Genomic DNA, 23,593 nt, shown 5'->3' with positions numbered 1-23,593 from the left:
AAAGAAAGAAAGGAAAGAAAAGCTACTATTTATTAAATGTACAACCAAATTTTCATGTATAACAAAAGAGGAACTCCAGAAGCCTTTTTGTCTTGGACCAAAAGGAGAAAACTATTAGAATGATAATGAAAGATGCAGGATAACAAGAATCTTTTAATGAAATATACTTCATAAAGACCATACTTGTATTTTACATTTCTGTTTGTGTTTCCATCTGCAAAACACTATTTTTTTCTTTTATTCATACAAATCTTTTCAAAAATAATAATGAGTCAAATATATAAAAATCTTTAAATGTTTCAGCAATATGAATTTGTGTATAACAAAATCAACACACCTAAAATATTGTTTTCTTTTAACTTTAGCATTTTTTGTATAATACGATTACCTGTTTTTTATAAAAATAACTGATCATAATATGTAAGTCTTTACAGCAAAATGAACATATTCCATAACATCCACATATATATTAAAAAATAATAATACAAAAGACAACAAGATACCAGTCTTTTGTTGCATATTAAAAAGAACTCTTAAAATCTAAGTAATATATTGACAAGGGAATGTGAGCAATTAATAACAATGTGTTTGGACTGCATTTCTGAAATATTGCGAATGGATTAAGAAAAGAGATAGGAAAAGTCCATTACAATATATACATATATATATATATATATACATATACATATACATATACATATATACATATATATATATATATATATATATATATATATATTAAATGACTACATTTTGGTGGATAATTTCACAAACACATCAAATTCTATGTAGAGAAAAAAAAAGAAGAAAACAATTATGAGATATGGAAATCACATCTAAATGTTTATCAAAAAATAATGAGAACATGTGAATATGACTATAACTTGGTACTGGAAAGGTGGCTCGTGAGAAATAAAATCTCGTGAACTGTGAGAGTGTGTAATGTATTTTTTTTTTCCTTTTTATTTTTTAGTTAACTATAAATGTATAATGAGATGAGAAATGAGGTACAATATATATATTGACTTGTAACATACTCAACATTTGTGCATATACATTTTGGCTTTCTAGTATGTATTCAATGACGTGAATTAAGAATTACCATAACAATCAAGAAATAGAAAAAATATATCAAATACACTGCAATTCATACACACAAATACCTGGTGGCAAAAATAAATAACAGTCAAGTCTTTCAAGCCTCAAAAGCATCATTATTCAGGAAAACAGACACTGATAAAAAAAAAAATAGCACTTATCCTTCAAATTCTGAAATGAACACAAAATTTCAATCATCCATAAAGCCAGCTACAATACATAAAAACAGACATACAAAAGTAAAAAAAAGATAAATAAATAAAAATCAAGTGGTAAATAATTCATAACACCTTTTCAGCCATTCGGATTCAACGTCATTTTAAAGTTTTGCGCTAAAACAATGCACATCTAATGCGCGTCATCTCTTCACCACTGCTTATACTGCAGGTAGGGCTTGAGGGTATGAGGCAGCAGGACGTCACTTCTCGTGGTGACGTCTCCGAGTGACTTTCTAATTGACATTCTTGAGAGGTGTAGGAGGGAAGGCACCAGAGGAGGAGCCATAAAGAACACGACGCTTCCCGAGGCATGCCTGCGAAAAGTGAGGAGCTGTTGAACTTGTGTGTAAGCACTGGATATGTGTCTCTGGCTTTCCTATTAGTTAATAATTAATGACTAATAATGTGCATTAAAATTGCCTTAAAATTTGTATCCTAAAATGGCATCTGTATCGATAAAAGTTCCCTTAAAATAAAAACTCTACAGAATTTGCACTTGTAACACTATTGGATCTAATTATATTGCAATCTAACTGTACCTAAACTTCTTATAATTTTCAACTTTAAAACAACATATAAATAAATATTGTGCCCATGAACAAGCAACACTCACCCTACAGCTACAGCTCCACCAACAGGAGAATATGTACAATTGAGCATAGAATCGCCGTCCATGGCCGATCCCATACATTCTGGCTCATCGTCTTCCATCATCAGATTCCAGAACCGTAAGAACCTTTAATGATAATGGTCATGTCATAACATTTACTAATAACACACAAATGAATCCATTTAGCTTTTTTTCAAGGTATATACAAATGTATACACATGGTGTGGCATAGCTCGCATAAGCAGACTTTCACGTAACTTACCCATCACTACAAATTGTAGCAACATGGCAGCCATTTGGTGAGAAAGACACACCTCTTACAACAGAGTTGTTTTCTCCAGACATATAAATGATTCCAGGAGGTGGATTCATGTGATTCAGAACTCGAAGCTGTTCACCTGTAAGAATGTTCTTCACATAAATATTGACTACAATGTATATATCACTGCACAGCTACAATCTCACCCACAAAATTTAGGTGCAACAAATTTATTCAGGAACAAGTAACCCTTCAAAATGAACACACCTAAATTTTCATTCCATCCTTGCTTAATATCTGAATATAATTGTTCAAATCTCACATAAAACAAATCAAACGCAATTCACAATTTTGAAGACTGACCCGTAATGGTGTCCCAGACAATGACCCGCGTGTCACCTGAAGCTGTGGCAAGCATGGCTCCATCCGGAGAGAAGGAACATGAAAGAACATTATTGTAATGTCCTGAAAGCCTCTTGGCTAAGTTATATGAGTCCATGTCCCATAGTAGCACCTGCAAGATGAAACATATGAGGGATTAATGATTATGGTAATATTTAACCCATTAGAAATGTTTAATAAGCTAAGTGTAAGTGAAAAGTGGTTGAATCTTTATGCAATTCTTTGCAATTCAATTACATAAGAAAAGAAAGATTTCTAGTTAACAATTTCTTATTCCAAATTACAAATGAAATCATGTTAATAAACTCTTATCATTTCTTGCAAAAGATGGAAGTGCAGACCCTTGGTTTTCACCCTACCTTCTGTTTATCTCCGGTCGAGCAGAGGAACCTTGCATCAGGTGACCAACATAAGCTTCTGACTGACCCAGTGTGTTCTCGCAGGGTCTTGAACATGTTTCCGTCATCTGACATGTCCCACACCTGTGCAAAGCAGAGAGAAATCCCCAATGAAATTCTTGACTCAAATTACAAATGAATTTAAGATACAAAGAAACTTGAGTATAAGGCCATGTACAAATAACAAGATATTTTTCAATAAAAAGAAATAGGGATGAAACATTTCCATTATTTTTCCTTTAACACCATGAGATGCTTCCACAATTTGACCATTAATTTCTATCCTGTTACATCCCTTTTTATTAGAAATCTTGTTACTCAACATAATCTTACTCAAACAACATCAATTTTAGATTTTGGATGATGAATCTTATACATGCTATGATGATAAATCAAAACTGATGGTTGACATTACAAAGATGATTCTATTTTTCAGTACATTACTAATTTGACTTCAAGTCTACCTTACTTTTACATATCAATGGAAATTCCAATAAAATTATATTTGCTTTTATCAAATTACTTTTCATGATCAAACAGAAAGAAACAAAGAAAAGAAAAATATATATAATCTACACAAAAAAAGGAACTTTAATTAAAGTCAATGATTTATCTATTTTGTTAATGGAATATGATTCTGAAAGGGAAAACAAGCAATTTTACAATCCCAAACATACAGTACACAGCCATGGTTACGGTTTCGAAACATGGGCACAAGAGTTACTTGGCCGGGCGGTCGTCACAGTTCCGCGCGGAACCTGTTGGGGGAACGCCAGTCAGTGGAGGAGTGGGGTTAGGGAGCAGCCACTTCACACTTTGGTCGCATAATATTCAGTGGTGAATCAACGAGAGATAAGTGTTTACAGGTCTTAATCAGACAGGTGAAGTAATGAAAGCAATGCATAATACTGCATGAATTTAAGATGAAAAATATTGATGCATTTATGATGAGTATGAAGTGACTGCTTTTCGAGTTACAGTGTAGTTCTTGCATTTAGCATTCACCAAGGTTATTTAAAATCATCTTTTGCTGATGTTTTCAATGTCATACCATTTGCAAAATGAGACTTCTATTTGTAATGATGAAAAAAACTTTTCATTACTGAATGATATGAAATTTTTTTTTTGCCCCTGAATTATGCTTGGGCATGCACTAAGACCTTGTGGCTGTCCTATTTTCCATCTAATCGATATAAAGATTCTTTTCTCTCTCTTACGTCAAGTTTTAGCATATGACTACAAGATTTTCCCCATGTTAACAGTGCAAAAAAAGTTAGTGCATGAATTATTTTGTATACTTTAGTCTCTCTGGAAACTTCCTTTATTCTTGGGGGAGAACAGACAACAGACATAACACACAAACCCACTCTTTGAAAGAAACACTTGTCAAAACTTCCCAAATACACACCTTGATGGTCGAGTCCTTTGATCCTGAGACGAGCCTAAGGGAACCGTCAGGGGCGAAGGCCAGGGCTGTGACGGGCTGCACGTGGTCTGTGAGCTCCAGCAACAGCTTGCCTGAGGAGGATAATTCAGATATAATAAAACACTGCTAAATGAGTTGAACATAAGGTGTTACTCTTATCAAAAGGTTCAGGTTAACTAAAATCACTCTTTATCTAACTCCCCCCCCCCCACCCCCCCAAAGGTTTCCTGGGATAATGTAAATATTCCTTATGATTATGTTACCTGCAATCCTTTTTATTTGTTATTACTTAATAGTGGCTGGCTTTGCAATCATCCCTTTCATTACTATGACATAGAAGAGGATCTAGTTATTGTAAAAACAATTGCATATATCTCGATTGACAAATGAAATAAATCGAGTCTGCTTTTACAATTAAGAATGAAAGTATAGTTAAGAATATACTGAACAGTTTTTGCTGAGCAAAAGATGTAACTATAGTAACTATGCAACCCATTACCCAATCCATCAGTCAGTCAGTCAATCAATCCCTCTCTTATAAGCATAACCATACATACATAAATACACACACACACACACACACACACACACACACACACACACACACACACACACACACACACACACACACACACACACACACACACACACACACACACACACACACACACACACACACACACACACACACACACACACACACACACGCACGCAGACGAACCCAAAACCCCAACCTGTGTAAGGGTCCCAGATTCTGATGCGGCCATTGTTGTGTCCGGTAGCGAGGATGAGGTCTTTGGAGAAGTCAAACCTGGTCCAGTATTCCCGCTTGATGGGCACCAGGTCCTGCTCGGGCGTCCCTGTGCCGAAGGCCAGACTTGTCACAGGGAAACCAGCGTCGATGCTAATTTTCTCGGCGAATAGCTCATAGCCCTCGCCATCTTGATTATCCTCAGACTGTCTGAAATATGGAGAAAAAATATCTTCTTAGTATGGAATAAGTGATAAATAGATTCATAATTACAGGAGATCAATTGTCTTTCGTCAGGACTGCATTCTGCATCTGTTATGGCTACTGCTGATTAATACACGTGGGTGATCCTTAAGTACGAAATACGGTAAGTAATACGGTTTGTGCGTGGCTTGTGCAGTTGGAACACTTTAGCTTGAGTAAATGTGGCTCTAAATAAGATATTATATTTACTCTTAGATTTCACACAAGACGCATGTACTGTACCCACGCCAAGACACAAATGTAGATGCAAATATAGACACACGAACACACACACACACACACACAAGCACAGGTACAATTATAGATACAGATACAACAAACAAACAAACAAACAGACACACACGCAAACATGCATGAGCACGCACACCAATTCTAATAATAATGATCAACAATAAAAACTATTATAAAAATAAGTGATCATACCAATAACAACGATACAAATTCTGCCAATAGCACAGACCTCCCCTTTCTCCACGTCTACAGACATTCAAAACTACACAATATGCACAAAAACGAGTACAAAAACGAAACAACGACACCATCCAAAACAACAAGCACAAACATCAAGGTACAGAAAGGGTACAGTTACGTAAAACACCTAAAAGAAAAGAAAAAAAAAAAAATTGTGCTCGCGGGCTCTAGACTAACCTTGGCTCTTTACCAATTTCGTTTACTTCTTTTTGCACCAATCATTTACTACTAATCCCAGTCATTTCGTTCTTTTTAGTACTCTATTACGCTTAGAGAAAAAGTAAAACAAATTTGTTACATGGTTTCTGGTGTTTCTCTGTGTGTTATACATATTTTTTTTCAAATGCAAGAAATTAATTTAGGGGAATAAAACGAGATTCAAATATGGCTTCTGGTGGCTTTCTATGCATTAGCATTGGTTGTATTTTCAATTACAGGTTTAAGCATAGCAAGGATGATGATGGTGATGATGATGATGGTGGTGGTGGTGGTGATGATGATGGCGATGATGATGACGACGACGATGATGATGGTGGTGGTGATGATGATAATGATGATGGTGGTGGTGATGATGATAATGGTGATGACGATGACGATGGTGGTGGTGGTGGTGATGATGATGATGATTAAAATAATACCCCTTGATAATAATAATAATGGTGGTAGTAGTAACAATAATAAAATAATAGTATCAACAAACACTACTTACTTTTCAAACCACACCAGAGTTAAGCTGATTGGCACAGTCATGCAAAAATAAGGTATTACACATTAATTATAGGCAGTTAATGATTTAGGGTGCATCGATTAAATACTGTCCAAGCAGTTTTCGAAAATTCATAAATTTCCATAAAATCACATGAATACAGATATACTCCATCTAATTCTTCAACTCCATCTATTCAAATTGTTATAAGAGGCGACACATAATTAACAGTCTCGAAAAAAGGGGAATAAAAAAGATGCAAGATGCAGGATCTAATTTAAAAAAGATGAGGGAATGGAGACGTACATGCGTTTTTTTTTTTTTTTTTTTTTTTTTTTTTTTTTTTTTTTTTTTTTTTTTTGAAGAGCTTGAAGCTTGGTACTGTAAACGTAGAGATGCAAAGAGAGAAATGGAGGTGCGGGGAGGCGAGAGAGGGGAGAGGGAGAGGGGAGAGGGAGAGGGAGAGAGGGAGGAAGGGGGAGAGGGAGGAAGGGGGAGAGGGAGAGGGAGAGGAGAGGAGAGGAGAGAGAGAAGGGAGAGGAGAGGAGAGGGAGAGGGAGAGAGAGAGGAGAGGAGAGAGGAAGGAAGGGAGAGAGGAGAGAGAGAGAGGAAGAGAGAGAGAGGAGAGGAGAGAGAGAGAGAGAGAGAGAGAGAGAGAGAGAGAGAGAGAGAGAGAGAGAGAGAGAGAGAGAAAGAAAGAGAGAAAGAGAGAGAGAGAGAGGGAGAGTGAGAGAGCCTCCAACTGCATCTGACTTACAATTCGTTCTTTCTTTACTCTCTCTCTCTCACAACCTCCCTCCCTCACTCACAATCACACTCACATGCACGAACCCACAGTCACTCACACTCACTCACTCAATCACACACACACAAGGACCGTGCGTGTGTGCCAGATGTACTTCCACATACATGCACGCACACAGACACACATACGCACGCACATTAGCGCACACAACGAAAACACACACACACAAATCTGTATAAATACATCCGTGGAAATACCCTTTCAGAAAAAGACTCATTTACATTCCCGGGATTTTTTTTTCACGCGGCCTTGAGATACTGCCCTGATATTGTGCTTTTATATTGAGGTGAATTATCTCAGATCTCTTGTGAAGTGAGTCACAGGCACAAGTGTAGTCTTATCTCTCACGAAAGACTCACTCGTAATCTCCATCCGAGCTTAAAAGAAGCTGAAATCGGGGAAAATGCAATCTTTTTTTTTTTTTTTTTTTTTTTTGGTCGTTGCCAAAATACCCATCCCTGAGAACATTATGCAGAATGTCGCACATTTGTATGTCTACAGCATTTCCAAGGTTATCATTCCTAAAGCAAAGAAAAAAAAGAAAAGAAAAGAAAAGATAAGAAAAGAAAAGAAAAAAAAAAACTGTGCCCCCTCAAAATAAAATAATGAATAAAAAAAAAAAGCACGGCTGCTGAAACCCGTGTAGGAAGTGCGTCTCAAGTACATTCAGTCGCGTTGCTAACCCAACCCAGCGTCATTCTACACAATTCCTTCCACGACATTTTCAGATCCACTGACGATAAGGCATGGGCAGAGGGGTGGGGTGGGGGGGGAGCTCTCCTTATCATCTAGTGACAATTCAGACCCGTTGGCAGGGGAATGTGTCGTGTAAAAAGAAAAAAAAAGGGAAAAAGGCATTCGTTCAGTTGGTAACGCTCTCAAGGCCAGTCCGGCGCCATGGGAATAAACGATGCTCGATTAATATTGTTTAAAGCGACATTGCCTACAATTATCTGTCTAATCGATATATATTATATCCAAGGATCTCCTCTGTCTACAATTATCTGCTTAATCTAAAACGACACTTCTCAATCACTATATCAATACGTTTTAACGTTAACGTAACATTCTTTCATCCACAAACATTATTTTCATATTATATATATACACACACATATCCATAAAACTCCTTTATCTCTCACAGACCACGCCCACTTCCTGTCACATCAACAAGCTATCCTCTGCCTGTTGAAGTTGCCACACGATTCCACAATCCTATTTCACTGCAGTGCAAACAGACATGCAATCAATTCTCTTCTCTATGCAAAAGGGCAGGGGCAAAGGAGACCCTCTTGCAGTGGTGTTCCGAACTCTGGCTCCAGATGGCAGTTACGTGGCTCTGTTCTTCTTCTTTGTCTTGTTTGAAAATCGATCTGGCTCTGTGAGTGAGTGAATGTGCGTGGTTTGTCTCCTCGTATTCATCTGCTTGTTATGATTGCTTTGTTCATCTGCTTGCCGTGCTTGCATTGTCCTCCGAGCAGTTTGTAGGGGATGGGGTGAAAGCGGGTTGTACTTTCTTTTGTTTTTTCCTTAGTATGATGTGTGAAAGGAGGGGGAGGCTGGAGAGTGAGGAGGAAGAATGGGTGGGAGGGAAGGAAAGGAAGGAAGGAAGGGAGGGAGGGAGGGAGGGAGGAAGGAAGGAAAGGAGGAAGAGAGGGAGAGAGGGAGAGAGGGAGGGAGAGAGAGAGAGAGAGAGAGAGAGAGAGAGAGAGAGAGAGAGAGAGAGGGGGAGAGAGAGATAGAGAGAGAGGAGAGAGAGAGAGGAGAGTGAGTGAGAGAGAGAAGGAGAGAGAGAGAGAGAGAGGAGACAGAGAGAGAGAGAGAGAGAGAGAGAGAGAGAGAGAGAGAGAGAGGGGGAGGGAGAGGAGAGAGGGGGGGAGAAGAGAGAGAGAGAGAGAGAGAGAGGAGAGAGGGAGAGAGAGAGAGGAGGAGGAGAGAGAGAGAGAGAGAGAGAGAGAGAGAGAGAGAGAGAGAGAGAGAGAGAGAGAGAGAGAGAGAGAGAAAGTTGGATAGATAAATAGATAGATAGATAAATTGATAGAGTGAGAGAGGTGCGCGCACGCACACGCAGACACACAGACACACACGCACACGCACACACACACAAAGAGCAAACCTAACATAGTTAAAGAAACATTCAAGCACAAGCAAAATAACACTCAAAAAAACACAAAAGCATACAAATTGCAAAAAAGCTTTTTTTCAAGCATTAAACATGCATCTTAAACCAGCATTCTTTAATCTATACTTTCATTGCAACCCAGTTATGATTCATGTACGACCCTCCGTCACCTATTAAACAGCATGGCACACTAATCAGCAATATTTACACCCTTCTTAATCCAGTACAAAAAGCCAATGTATGGGAGGTTCCTTACTTCACCTACTATTACACTTTTCTTATGATTTTATATGAAGCTTTTTTTTATTCATTTCAATTGCTATCTTTTTTTTGATAGGATTCAAGAGACCCGCTGGTCACTAGCTCGCGACCTGTGCTTTGAAGAACTCTGTTTTAAACCACTTAAAGCGATGGCTAAAAAATACAATTAAAGAAATCATGATAAGCTTCCATGCAAATGCAATACATTCTCCTTAAGGCACCGTGCAAAAGCAAGCAAATGCAGTGCACATATAAAAAGGAAAATCATTAATCAAAAACATTAACATTACAAAATCTAACAAAAACAAGGAACCAAGAGAAAAATAAATAAATAAAAATTAAAACTCTACAAGCGAGCCAAAAAGAAAAAAAAATAGGGATAAGTAAAAACTTACTGTTGGCACCTCTGTCTCAACCTTGAAACAAGAGCAAACAAAAATCATGTGGTTAGCATGTTACCCTTTTTCGTTCTTCCTCTAAGGTATTATATTAAAATTATATTAGGATTATAAACTGCACACCTAATGATAAGATATGATAATGGCTAACAACAACACTGCAAAACCATTATTATAATACCATTATTTCTATCATAATTCAGACATTTTTTTTTGTCAGAAATATGGTAATCTAATACAACACATAGCATTAGGGAAATCATAATATGCAACATCAAACACTAAGAGAAAAATAGATGTAAATGGTCCCAACTTACGTCCTTAACATCTAGACACGAAATATGTGAATCAAACAAAATACGAATAAAAATTATAAAGATAAGAATAAATACAATAAATGTACAAAATAAAAAAAATAATAAAATGGTTAATAAGAAAAAGAATATGAAGTTTACTCGAATCGTAACAATATATAACAATACAATCCTGCATTTTCATCTATATAAAAAACTACACAAAAAACAAAACAAAACAAAACTAAAAACACATTAAACTGTCTTTCTTCAGTGACAACACCAACAATCTTCATTCCTAGCAATGACTCTTTCGTCAAATGACTAAAAATCCGCAAAATAAATTGAATTAACCTTCTAACCATAACTCATTTAAATAGATGAATATTACGTCACAACCTTTGGGTCTTCCTCGGATTACCTCTCGACACTCTACTCACACGACCTCAGTGGATTCGAAAACTATTGATGGGAGAAAGAGAAGGAGAAAGAGAAGGAGAAAGAGAACTTGCAGAGTTCAGAGAGAGAGATAGATAGATAGATTGATGGATAGATAGATAAATAGAGAAAGAGAGAGAGAGAGAGAGAGAGAGAGAGAGAGAGAGAGAGAGAGAGAGAGAGAGAGAGAGAGAGAGAGAGAGAGAGAAAGGAGCGGAAGAGAGAGAGCGGAAGAGAGAGAATTCTCCGATTCACGCGGCTTCACTGCGAAAGAGAGAAAATGAGAGAGAAAAACTGACTAGAAGAGAAGCCTAATTCTTAATGAACAAATAAACCACACAAAAAAACACAAGCAAAACAAAACCCTAAAAAAAATACCAAAATAAAATAAATAACCAATCATAAAAACAAACAAACAACAACAAAAAAATCTAATCCTACACAACCGAAAAACCCCTTTCACCTACCCCCCCCCCCCCCCTCTTCCCATCCTCCCTCGAACCCCCCTATCCACAAATCAGACCCGGTTCCACGGCAGGATCGACAATCGTTCCAAACCACATGACCCCTCCCTAAAACCACGTCGGGCGTAGGCGCAGCTCCACGACTCGCCGCCGACTCACAAGTCGTCTTCCCCGTCGCGGCCTGAGATCAATTCTCTGATCTGTGCGGGCTTCACCTGCGGGAGAGAGGGAGAGCGGGGGGGAGGGGGAAACAATAGCGGGGGCGGCGGGGAGGTGGTGGGGCCCAAGGGGTGGGGTTGGTTGGGTGGTGGTGGGGGGTGGGACCAGGGGGGGGGGGGGGGGGGGTGTGGGGTGGGATAGGGGGGGGGTGGTGGAATAATGGGTGGGGTGGGGTTGGGGTGGTGGGTGGGTGGGTGGTGGGTGTAAACAGGGGGAATAATATTGAATAATGAAATGATAATATAATGTGGAATAGTAATATTAGTAATAATTATAATAATAAATTAATAATAATGGAATAAACAATAATTATATAATATGATGATAATCAAATATTGAATTGAAGACATAGTTATAATAATAATAAAGATTAATAATATTAATATAAGAAAAAATAAGAGATAGATTTATAGGAGTAAGGATTGATTGAAAATAATTGTGATGAAGATAATTAAAATTAAGGCAATTAGAAAATAATAAAAAAAAAAAATGTAAAAGGCGATAATGACAATAATAATAATGGACTTAAATAAATAGCAAAAAATGGATAATGACTATAAGCATTGGGATAATGATGGTAACCGTTGTAGCAATAACAACATAAACATGACAAAAATATCAATGAGAAATGATCTAATGCCAAAAAACACAACAAAATAAAAAAAAATATGAATACAAAAAAAGAAAAATGATGAAAATTGACAAAAAAAAATAACAGCCGTTAATATCAACTGTAAGAGTAACTAAAATAATAGTAAAAACATTAAAAATAAAAAAAAATCAGAAACCAATATAATTGTTTTATGTTTAAAATTTAACCATGCCGATAAAAATTCTTTATTAAAACCGTCGAGATTTTGATAATCCAGGAGCCAAAAAGACACCCCATAAACACAGACGCTAGATCCGTCAAACGAAAAGACGCCATCTAAGCCACAACTCAATAAGAAACCAAAGAAACAGATTGAAAAACACACAAACCAAGAACGCTGAGACGACAGCCTAAAAGGATGAGTGACAAAACGCACGACAAAAAAGAACACACAGAAACAGACGTGAAATTCGACAGTGACAAACCACAAAGAACAGACAACTGGACGAACAAGACAAAATAACAAGGCAACAGACAAAGGGACAAATAGGACACCCAGGTAGCAAACACTGACATCTGGACAGTATACTGGGAATGAGGGAATTGTGGTATGTGTCGTTTATTGCGAGAAGTAGGCCGTTCCGTCAGGCAATGGGTCTGAAGGTGCTCGAAAGTATGAGAGGAGGAAGGGGGACGGGGTAAGGGAGGGGAGAAGGGAAGGGAAGGGGGAGGGGGGGGAAAAGGAGGAGGAGAGGAGAGGGGGAGAGAGGGAGGGGAGGAAGGGGGGGAGGGGGGGAGGGAGGGAGGGGAGAGGAGAGGGGAGGGAGAGAGGGAGGATGAGGAGGAGAGAAGATACCCAGACACAAACACAGACACATAGACAGACAGACAGACAGAGAGAGAGACAGCCAGACAGCCGCGGTGGCAATGACGCGACCTTCTCCAAGCTTAATAACGGTAAGGAGGGGGTAATGTCTGCACGCACATGGTTACTCATCTCCTTGCCTACCTATCTCTCTCTCTTATATTTCTCCGGATATTACTTCAACAGATAAGAGATGAGAGATGAGAGAACGATAGAAAGAAAACAGAGAGAGTAAAAATGATATTCTCAAAGAGAAAGAAAAAGAACAAAGAAACGTAAAAATGAAACACATCAAAGCTAAAAAGGAAATGAAAAAAAACAAAACCACACATCTCTCTCTCTCTCACAAAGAACAACAACAATCAAACCTAAAAAAATACCAAAATAAAATAAATAACCAAAAGAAAAACAAACAAACAACAACACCGAAATCATACCAAATCCACCCCCCTCCAGACCTCCACCTACCACCTCCCTCCATCCCTCGAGCCACTTAAGGCCTTCTTGTAATCGGTTTTCCCGGAGGATGTCACCTTCTAAAAACCAATGTAGGCGAAACGACGCGGGATCGTGCGGCGTAGGCGCAGCTCCACGACTCGCCGCCGGGAGCGTAGTCGTTTCCGTCGCGGGGGATAATCAATTGGGATCACGGCGGGTTCACCTGCGGGGGGGGAGGAGAGGGGGGAGAGAGGGGGGGGGGGTGGGTTGGGGCGGGGGCGGCGGAACGGGGGGGGGTGGTGGAAACATGGGGGGTGGGTGGGTGGGGTGGGGGGATGGGGGGGGGTGTGCGTGGGGGGGTGGGGGGGGGGGGGGAAGGGATGGGGGTGAGGGGGGTGGGTGGAACCATGGGGTGGGGGTGGATGGGGGTATGATAGGGGGGTGGAGTTGGGTGGAAATAATCTTAATAATTATAATAATAATATTAATAATAATAATTTGGATTGTAATATATCTTAATAAATAATAATAATATGGTTGTGATAATAAACGAAATAATAATAATAATAATAATGATAAATAATCTTGTGAAGGGGAACGATAGTTGTAAACTAAGGGATAATTGGTTGAAAGATAATCTTGTAAAATAAGAGATGATAATAATAGGAGTAAGGATTTGAAAAATAGGGAAAACGATGATAGAAATTGTTTATTAATCATAAGAAAAATAAATGGATAATGCCTATAGAAAAAGGGATAGGAATATAATAATTGTTGCCTTAGTAAAGATAATAATATTAGAAATAATGACTCTAAGCACAACATTAAAGGATAAGAAAATTGTAGCAGAAACAAACATAATATGACTAGAAAATACCAGATAGAAAAAATAACAATGCTCCTAAACAAACAATGATAACAAATGTGACAATAATAATGACAAGAATGATAATAATGATAACTAAAAAACAAAAATCAGAAACTGTAATTTTAAACTAAATTAAGTTAGAAACAGACCTAATAAAAAAAAAAATTGGAAGACGTTAGATGATGGACCAACACAAAAGATTTCTTTTAGCTAAATCCGAAATGCACACCATCCATTTTGATAAGATGACCGAGCGAAAAACACACCATCCATATCACAAATCTTCGTAAATAAACACAGACGCAATCTAAATCAAAAATCAATACCTCGACCGCTGAGCGAATTGCGAAATCACACTGAACGCTGAACGACAGCCCCTAACTCTCGACTTCAAACAAGTGTGACAGTACAGACAGACTTAACGAAACAAACTCTCTCAAGGACAGACATGACACCAAGGAAAGGGACAAAACGCAGACAGACATGCCCTGCAGGCAAGAAAGACAAACAAGACAAATAGGTATACAGGTAGTGGTAACAGCCTGGATGGAGCCACTGTAAATTGGAAACGGTTTAGGACTAGCCACTCCTCCGGACCCGGTGGTGCGTTTCACGTAGGACTCTCACGCTCGACACTCGCGAAATGATGTTGTGGGAGAAGAGTGACGGCGGGTTAGGTTGAGGGGAAGGAGGGAGGGGGGAGGGAGGAAGGGGAAAGGGGGGGAGAGAGAGAGGGAAAGGGAGGGGAGGAGGGAGGGGAGGGAGGAGGGGAGGAGGAGGAGAGAAGGAGAGAAGGAGAGAGGGAGGAGGGAAGGAGGGAGGGAGGAGAGAGAGAAACCCATAAACACAGACACATAGACAGACAGACAGACAGAGAGAGAGAAGCATGCAGCGCGGTGGCAATGAGCGACTTACCAGTAATAATACGGGTTTAAGGAGGGGGGTAACGTCTATGCAATGGTGATCTCCTTGCCTACCTATCTCTCTCTCTTATATTTCTCCGGATATTACTTCAACAGATAAGTGAACTTGCGTAAACCACGGCCATACTTATGTACCGTCACGGCGACAAACGTGCGTGCGCATACACCCCCCACACCTCACAAAGAAAACAACTACACACAGGCGCTCGCACATTCCTCACCGTCCTTGCTTTTTTTTTTTGCTTTTTTTGTGCGTGGCGTCTCTTCCTCCCCTCACCCCACCCACCCTCTGTGCACCACACACGCCAGCCGCATTTCACCGTTGCATTCCACGTTGCAAGGCGAATGTTGTGATAATGCACTCGGGCAGAAAATGAAAGAGTGTCTGGTGATGTTGTTGCACGTCATGTCTGAGAGGTAGACGACTCATGACCGTGATGCAGGGAATATCTAGAAAAAAATAAGAGGGAGGGAGGAAGGGAGGAAGGGAGGAAGGGAGGGAGGGAGGGAGGGAGGGAGAGAGGAAGGATGGATAGATGGATGGATGAATGGAGAGATAGAAAGAGACAAAAGATACACAGATAAACGCGCTGGCAAAAAAAAAAACACGCAGACAACAGGCATCCTACACAGTCTAGTAATCGTAAGAAAAACAAGCGAGGCGAGACACGCTGTAAACGCCCCAAGTCATGTGGTTTAAGCAGCAACGTCATGCGACCAAACGCCCACCTTATCCTGTCCGGACGACGCACTTCCAGACGCCGTTTCTAACAAAGTACGTCATCTTTGCTAAATAACAATGCGTCAATAACCTAAATACTATCCATAATAAAGCTTAGCAATTCTCACAGGGGGATCCCAAGGCAACATGCCACCTTGCCACCACCTCAGAAAAGTGGCTGACCTTCCATTTAGCATAGCGAGGGTTATTTTTTTTATGACCTCCCTTAGGTAACGGCCACTATCCTATAATCCAACCGCGTCTATACCCTGTTCAGCCCCACTTATGTAACAGCCGAGAGAGGGAGCGAGCGACCACTCCACACGTGACGGGGAGTGAGTGCATCGCTAAGGCGTGTGTAGGGTGGGTGGGGAGGGGGTACCCCGGGAGAGGGTGGGAAGGGGTTGGGGAAGTCTAGTTGCGTCATCAATTTAGTGCTGTGACGTCAGGAGGGAAGGATATCAATAAAGCACCAAGGCTTAACGGAAAAGAAACCTCAAAGACAATGCTTCGGCATTGAATAGGATATTGATAATAAAAAACAATAATAGTAATAACTACAACAATAATTAACACAATAATAATGACAAACATTCTTCTTCTTTTTCTTTTTCTTCTTCTCCTCCACCTTCCCCTCCTCCTCCTCCTCCTTCCCCCCTCCCTTCTCCTCCTTCTCCTTCTCCCCTTTCTCCTCCTCCTTCTTATCACCACCACCATCATCAAAATGAAAAAAGCAAAGTTTTGACAATGGAAACAATAATAATAATATCACAACTATCAACACAATTCATGAGATGTGTGATGACTTTCGTGATGAAACTAACATCAATATTATCAATCATATAATCATAATAAAGACAACGAAGAATGATAACAATGTTGAAAAAGGCACCAATTTCTTAAAGCAAGGTAGTAAATTATTAGCCTAGACTATGTTACTACAGTGCTAGACGCATGGCTCTAGACTAAGCACTTTGGATCTTCCTAAGGCAATGTGAGGTTGAGATGAAATCAAAGGAAAAAATGGAAGAGATGGGAAAAAGGAAATTAAGATAAAATATATATGTGTATAAACATAGTATATTATGTGTGTGTTATACAGATGTTGCACATTCATGTATGTATGTTATCATTTGTATGTGAGTATGAATATATGAGTATTCGGTACATTTATACATTTGCACGTATGTATGTACAGGAAGTATATGCGCATGAATGGGAGTATGTGTATATATGTATAAATACATGTACGTATGTATGCGTTAATGTCTTTGTATGAATATGTGTTTACAAATGTATAAACATTTGCATATATATATATATATATATATATATATATATATATATATATATATATACACATATATATATATATATATATATATATATATATATATATATATATATATATATATATATATATATATATATATATATATATATATATATGCAAAAGATGGTAGAATACAGTAACGCACTTTAATATAGAAATACAAATTTGTATTTCTTTATTAAAATGCGTTCCTGCATTCTACCATCTCACATAGATATAAACTCGGTAACATGATTTGTGACTTGAACTTTTAATTCATTCCTGCCGAGTGCCTACGGGGATTGTCTGTAAAACCTCGCTATCACTGCTCTGCTAAGAGTTTATAGGTAATTTCCATGGTGGTTGTAAGGCACCTGGTTAGATAATCCTTTTGTTGGGTCTTTTGTTGAGTTCGAGTCCAGGTCTGCGAAGTAAATTTGTGTGTATGTATATGTATATGTATATGTATATGTATATAGATATAGATATATTGTGTGTATATATGTATATATATGTACGTGTGTATGTGTATGTATGCATGTGTGTATGTATATGTATGTATATGTATATGTATATATATATGTATATGTATATATATATGTATATATATATGTATATATATATATATATATATATATATATATATATATATATATGCATGTGCATGTATATGTGTATGTGTATGTGTATCTATATATGTATACATATGCATATATATTATATATATTCATATATATATATACATATACATACATATACATATATATATATATATATATATATATACATATATATATATATATATATATATATACATATATATATATATAGGTATATATGTTTATGTATATATATAGATATATACATATATATGTATATATATGTATATATATAATATATATATAAATATAAATATAAATATATATATATATTTATACATACACATACATATATGCATGTATCTCTCTCTCTCTCTCTCTCTTTGTTATTAATAATTTCTAAATGATCAAAAGATTGCGTCATCTTTAATACTAGCTTGTACAATTAAATTTTAACGACATTGACTTCAAAGTTCAAATGTGACGATTCATTTGGACGATCAAGTGCAACACATGATACTCAAATAATAATAATACATAAACTACATATAACATTCTTAAAACATTTTTTTTTTAAGAATAAAGATATAAAGAGAGAGAGCGGGAGAGAAAAAAAACGAGAGAGAGAGAGAGAGAGAGAGAGAGAGAGAGAGAGAGAGAGAGAGAGAGAGAGAGAGAGAGAGAGAGAGAGAGAGAGAGAGAGAGAGGGGGAGAGGGGGGGGGGGAGAGGAGAGGGGGGAGGGAGAGAGAGAGAGAGAGAGAGAGAGAGAGAGAGAGAGAGAGAGAGAGAGAGAGAGAGAGAGAGAGAGAGAGAGAGAGAGAGAGAGAGAGAGAGAGAGAGACAGAGAGAGAGAAAAAGAGAGAAAGGGAAAGCGAAAGAGAGGAGAGTACAGTAGGAGAGGAGGGGGATGCAGCCTACTTCTTAGAAATTCTCCCGTTTCTTTCTCCCTCGCCTTCTAGAAATCACAGAACAGAGGGAGAGAGGGAGAAGGAGAAGAAGGGAAAAAAAGAGAAAGAGAAAGAGAAAAAAGAAAACGAAAAAAAGAGAAAGAAACAGAAAGAGAGAAAAAGATTCTACACTTTCCAGAACGTTCGTTCATGACGTTTCATAACACCAACGTCGGTCTGCTTATCCAAGAAAAAAAAAAGGAATTTCCTTAATATAACCAACATAATCATGATAACAATAAGAACACTAATCACCCTAATAAACTCTCACCTTCAGTCTCGTATCTCCCTCGAGCAGTGTATTCCATTCCTTGTCTCTCGCTTCTATTCAAACACAAAACTGTACCAAAAATTTCCGACGATATCACACCAACCGAGAACAGCTGACGCGACAAAATCAACGTGTAAATAAGTCCTTGCAAAATCACAGTTCTAGTGGTCCCTCACTGTTCTTGGTCCAAAATGTTGAAAATCGTGCAACGGTGCAGCGTGTAAGAGAGAGAGAGAGTGCGTGTGTCTACGACTCTCTCGGACAAGCAACTGATAACGAGCGCGAGTGCGGCCGAGCTTTTATAGGTTACCACTCCTGCCAAGCTTGCCACTGCTGTTGCTTCAGCTTCGGTTTTCTTTTCTTTTTTTTCTCTTATCTTTGCTATCGATCTTTTAAATCTACGGATCATAAATCATTATTTCACATTCCTAGACGGTGACGACGAAACGGTACATCGTCCGAGTCAATGTAATAGTTAGTTCGAATCACGTGTCGCTACCGAAGGACTCCGCCCTCCATTTTCTACCCAAACAAAAAAACAAAACAAAAGCATAACAGCACCTAGATATTGCATCACGCAGAGAACTTCCCCACCACCGCAAGGCACGCATAAAACACCTATCCACATTTGGGACGTGCAAACGCTCACGTACTTAAGAGCAGGACCTGGGAGAGCCATGGATCCTCGTCAAACTGGATCATTCCGGTTCAGGGGATGGCGTAAACCCCGAGGTTCGAACTGTCTTATTAATTAAATCTCTCTTGTGTATTACCGATCTTCGTCTTAATATCACGAGTCTCTTCTGTGTTTTACTGATCTTCGTCTTGATATCACGAGTGACGAAGCAGAGGTTAAGCAATTGATGAAGACACAACAAATCCCAAAAAAAACTAAGACAACACAACCAACACCGAAGATCAAACCATTCAATATTGCGAAAAGAGAATCCCAAATCACAAAGAAAACAACAGAAACGAAATCCCGAAACACGAAACGAAACACCGAAGCGATTGGCAAACGAAGAGCCACGACCCCCACGTCGAGCCCTCGGATTGGCCCGCGGCGAGCCACACCTCCTCCGGCCTCAAGGCGGGTGCTTGGGCGGGAGAAAGTGTCCCTTTGCCTGGATTTGGATTTAGCGTCGGAGAAACTGGTGGGGGAGGGGAGGGGAGGGGAGGGGAGGGGAGGGGAGGGGAGGGGGGTGGGGTGGGGGGGGGGGAGGGGAGGGGGAGGAGAGGAGAGGGGAAGGGGGAGGAGAGGAGGGGGGAGGGAGAGGAGAGGGGAGGGGGGAGGGGAGGAGAGGAGGGGGGAGAGGGGGGGAGAGAGAGGAGGAGAGGGAGGGGGGGGGGGAGGAGAGAAGAGAAGAGTAGAGTGAGAGAGAGAGAGAGAGAGAGAGAAACAAACCCCCACACCACTTGTCCTCCACGACCCTGTCAAAATCCCCCAAGAGCTGCCAGACACTTCAAATAAAATTCCTTTTGACAACATTTATCAGTTGCTCTCCCTGATACGAGTCAGATGCACACGTTCATTCTATCTCGTTCCCGAAATAACACACACTTTAGTATTGAAAAAAAAACACGAAAAAAACACAGACAAGCCCGCACATTTGTTGCCATGCAAAGCTCCTGACCGAGGAAGCAGCTATGCAAGCCTTCTGCTTGTCATGCAAGCCGCTGACCTTTAAAGTAAATGAAAAATAAATGGGTTTGTGAAATAAAGAACCTTGGCATTTATAGATATAGCAAGAGGGGTCTGGTATTTTCTATTGCGTTAGGTTAGGGTTCTTCAGAGGAAGAAATACGAGCTGGTAGTCAGGGGGTCTTCGCGATTCAGATAATAATATTGATAATAAAATACAATAAAATGTCTATATTACATAAAGATATAGTAAAATAAGTACACACACACACACACACACACACACACACACACACACACATATATATATATATATATATATATATATATATATATATATATATATATATATATACATACATATAAACAAATAAAGAAACGAACGTCTTCCACAACAGCAAACACCAAGAACGTAAAATACATATTGAATAGAGTGGCAAGGGTTAATCCCCGAAACCGAACTGCGTCATCGGGAAAAGACGAGAACACTTGCTTAGTTGAAACACACCCCCTGGCGGGAGGAACAGAAGGTCGGCTGGCTGGGTTTCTCGTCTTGTTGTCACGAGACCGGGGTCGGGCGAGTCTCTATGATAATGTAATGTGTGGTGCTGTTGCTGCAGGGGTTCTTGTTAGGTTGAGATAATGGTGGTAGCGATGGTGATTGGGGTTGATAATAATAGTAACAGGTGGAGTTGTTGTAGTTGTAGCAGTGGCATCCGAAGCGGTAGTAATAAATATAATAATAATAATAACAAAAGTAGTGAAAATGAAAATTATGGCAATACTTAATCATATTAAAAAAAAGATGTGACGAGGGTATGGATACTCCTACGGCCAATGGCAATAATAATAACAACAACAACAATAATAATAATAATAATAATAATAATAATAACAGCTGTTGACTAAACAAAACCTACTCGTCAAACAGGTCCACCAGTACACTTACGACTACATTCTGACTACAGCCTAGGCAAGGTATGCTAGCTGCACATGTGCTTCTCTCACCCTCAAACCTGCTTGCTCCGTGGTTCCTCCATTATCTCTACTGCAAGCTTGCTCGTCTACTGCAAGCATGGATCCAAACAAAAAAAACGTTGATGTTCTATTTTTAGCTCTGGCCACTACTGGCGCCGCCTCGAACCAAGACTTGTTTGAATATATTATTTTCATCAAACACTCCTCGTGCTTAGAAAAAGAAAACGAGAAAAAGCTATACAGGAATTTCATTGCTTCGCTTAGATCAACACAGGCGGAAATTCTGAACCGAACATAAATGAATCGAACTAGAGTGAAACAGGTATTCGTTAAAGCGAGGTCGAGCAGCCTGTTGTTTTGTATGTGTGTGTAGAGCGGGTCTGAGAGGTGGCGTGTGTGGGGCGGGGCTTAATGCCTACGCTGACTGTTCATCAGAGAGAGAGAAAAAAGAGGGGAGAGGAGAGGAGAGGAGAGGAGAAGAGAAGAGAAGAGAGGAGAGGAGAGGAGAGGAGAGGAGAGGAGAGGAGGGGAGGGGAGGGGAGAAGAGAGGAGAGCAGAGGAAGGGAGAGGAGAGGAGGAAGAGAAAAATAGAGAGAGTGAGAGAATATAAAAGAGTGAGAGAGAGAGAGAGAGAGAGAGAGAGAGAGAGAGAGAGAGAGAGAGAGAGAGAGAGAGAGAGAGAGAGAGAGAGAGAGAGAGAGAGAGAGAGAGAGACAGAGAGAGAGAGAGAGAGAGAAACGGCAGGGCGCAACATGGGAGAAAAAGAAGAGGAAGAAAAACCCTTACCATAAAAACCCTTGGTGGTAAAGCACTCGGCAACCTTGTATGGACTTTGCCTGTTGGAAATTAACTGTTTTTGAGGATGAGACAGGGATGTTTGGGGCTTGGGGCATTGGTTGCATAAGTGGTAAAGCTGTAGTTGCTACAGTTTGCTGAACCATAAGATGGATAACAACACACACACACAAAAATATATATATGTATGAACAGTATATATATATATGTGTGTGTCTATATACACTCTCACGTGCACATTCACACACATCTATTTATACATTCGAAATACGAAAAGGTGGTGCTATTTGATCGTTTTTCAGGAGAGTTTCTCGTGAAACAGGTGAGGAAGTCCTCTGATATGTAAGTAAATTCACGTGAGGCAATGGGCGGGTTAGTTAAAAAAGAGCCGAAGAAAGGATTTCGTGAGTTTTGGGTTCCGTCACGGAGAAAAAAAAAGTCTGTGAATCACTGGCTTAGCTAAATAATCTAGAAAGTACAGTAGAATATCGAAGAATGATAGGATAGCTATATCAGGTACAAGGTAGCTAGCTGTTAATACGGGAAGTCAGATAAGTAAGTACGTTATCTCCAGATTTATTTTGTTAGGTCTGGAAGGTTTAAAGGTTAAAGGAAAGAATATCAAAAACGAAAAATGCTAAAAATTCTGTACTTACTGCATATGGAGGAAGAATTGCAAGAGTTTGTGAAACGAGTGAATGAGGTAAGAGGATGTAAAGGAGCTTTCAATAAGACTGAAACAAATAAAGTTTAATTCACGGATGGGAACAAGAGTGAAAGAGGTGGGTCGCACTTCTTATGAACAGTGATAGCTTAAGTCAAAGAGGTAAAGGGGTTGTGGAAGTAAGTGTTTGCTTAAGGTGGTCACAAAGAGAAGGGTTTGGAAAGGATGAAAACTGAGAGAGTTTGGGGGAATATTCGACCACAGTTTCGTTTCTCAGGTCCCGTTTTGAGAAGAGGGAATATGAAAGGGAGAGAAATTTTAGCAAAAGAGCAAGAAGGGTGGGATGAGAGAGAGAGAGAGAGAGAGAGAGAGAG

At 39.2% G+C, this 23,593-nt stretch overlaps 1 protein-coding gene across 1 annotated transcript; it reads right to left on the bottom strand.

The window, feature by feature from the left end:
• Nucleotides 1–140: 140 nt before the first annotated feature.
• Nucleotides 141–19,842, bottom strand: LOC122249415 (WD repeat and SOCS box-containing protein 1). Its single transcript, XM_086552391.1, has 11 exons — nt 19,794–19,842; nt 12,770–12,783; nt 11,544–11,599; nt 10,187–10,207; nt 5,146–5,372; nt 4,394–4,503; nt 2,947–3,069; nt 2,549–2,699; nt 2,189–2,324; nt 1,930–2,052; nt 141–1,630 (listed from the first exon to the last, which is right to left on the bottom strand). Exons 1-11 carry the CDS (start codon nt 19,840–19,842, stop codon nt 1,465–1,467), a joined length of 1,176 nt encoding a protein of 391 aa, XP_086408517.1. The 3' UTR covers nt 141–1,464.
• Nucleotides 19,843–23,593: the final 3,751 nt, after the last annotated feature.

This window comes from Penaeus japonicus, unplaced genomic scaffold, assembly GCF_977035675.1.
Source record: "Penaeus japonicus unplaced genomic scaffold, GWHDUDI00000001_assembly GWHDUDI00000026, whole genome shotgun sequence".
Taxonomy (NCBI): domain Eukaryota; kingdom Metazoa; phylum Arthropoda; class Malacostraca; order Decapoda; family Penaeidae; genus Penaeus; species Penaeus japonicus.
Note: the sequence above shows the minus strand (reverse complement) of the source record. Positions and strands in the feature narration are given on the sequence as shown.

Excerpts from the sequence above, each read along its gene's own strand:
- LOC122249415 (XM_086552391.1), bottom strand. The coding sequence starts at position 19,842 with ATGATCCAGTTTGACGAGGATCCATGGCTCTCCCAGGTCCTGCTCTTA. Across the intron at positions 2,700-2,946 it reads CGACCGGAGATAAACAGAAG|GTGCTACTATGGGACATGGA; the intron begins GTAGGGTGAAAA and ends TTCATCTTGCAG. Across the intron at positions 2,325-2,548 it reads TGTCTGGGACACCATTACGG|GTGAACAGCTTCGAGTTCTG; the intron begins GTCAGTCTTCAA and ends ACATTCTTACAG.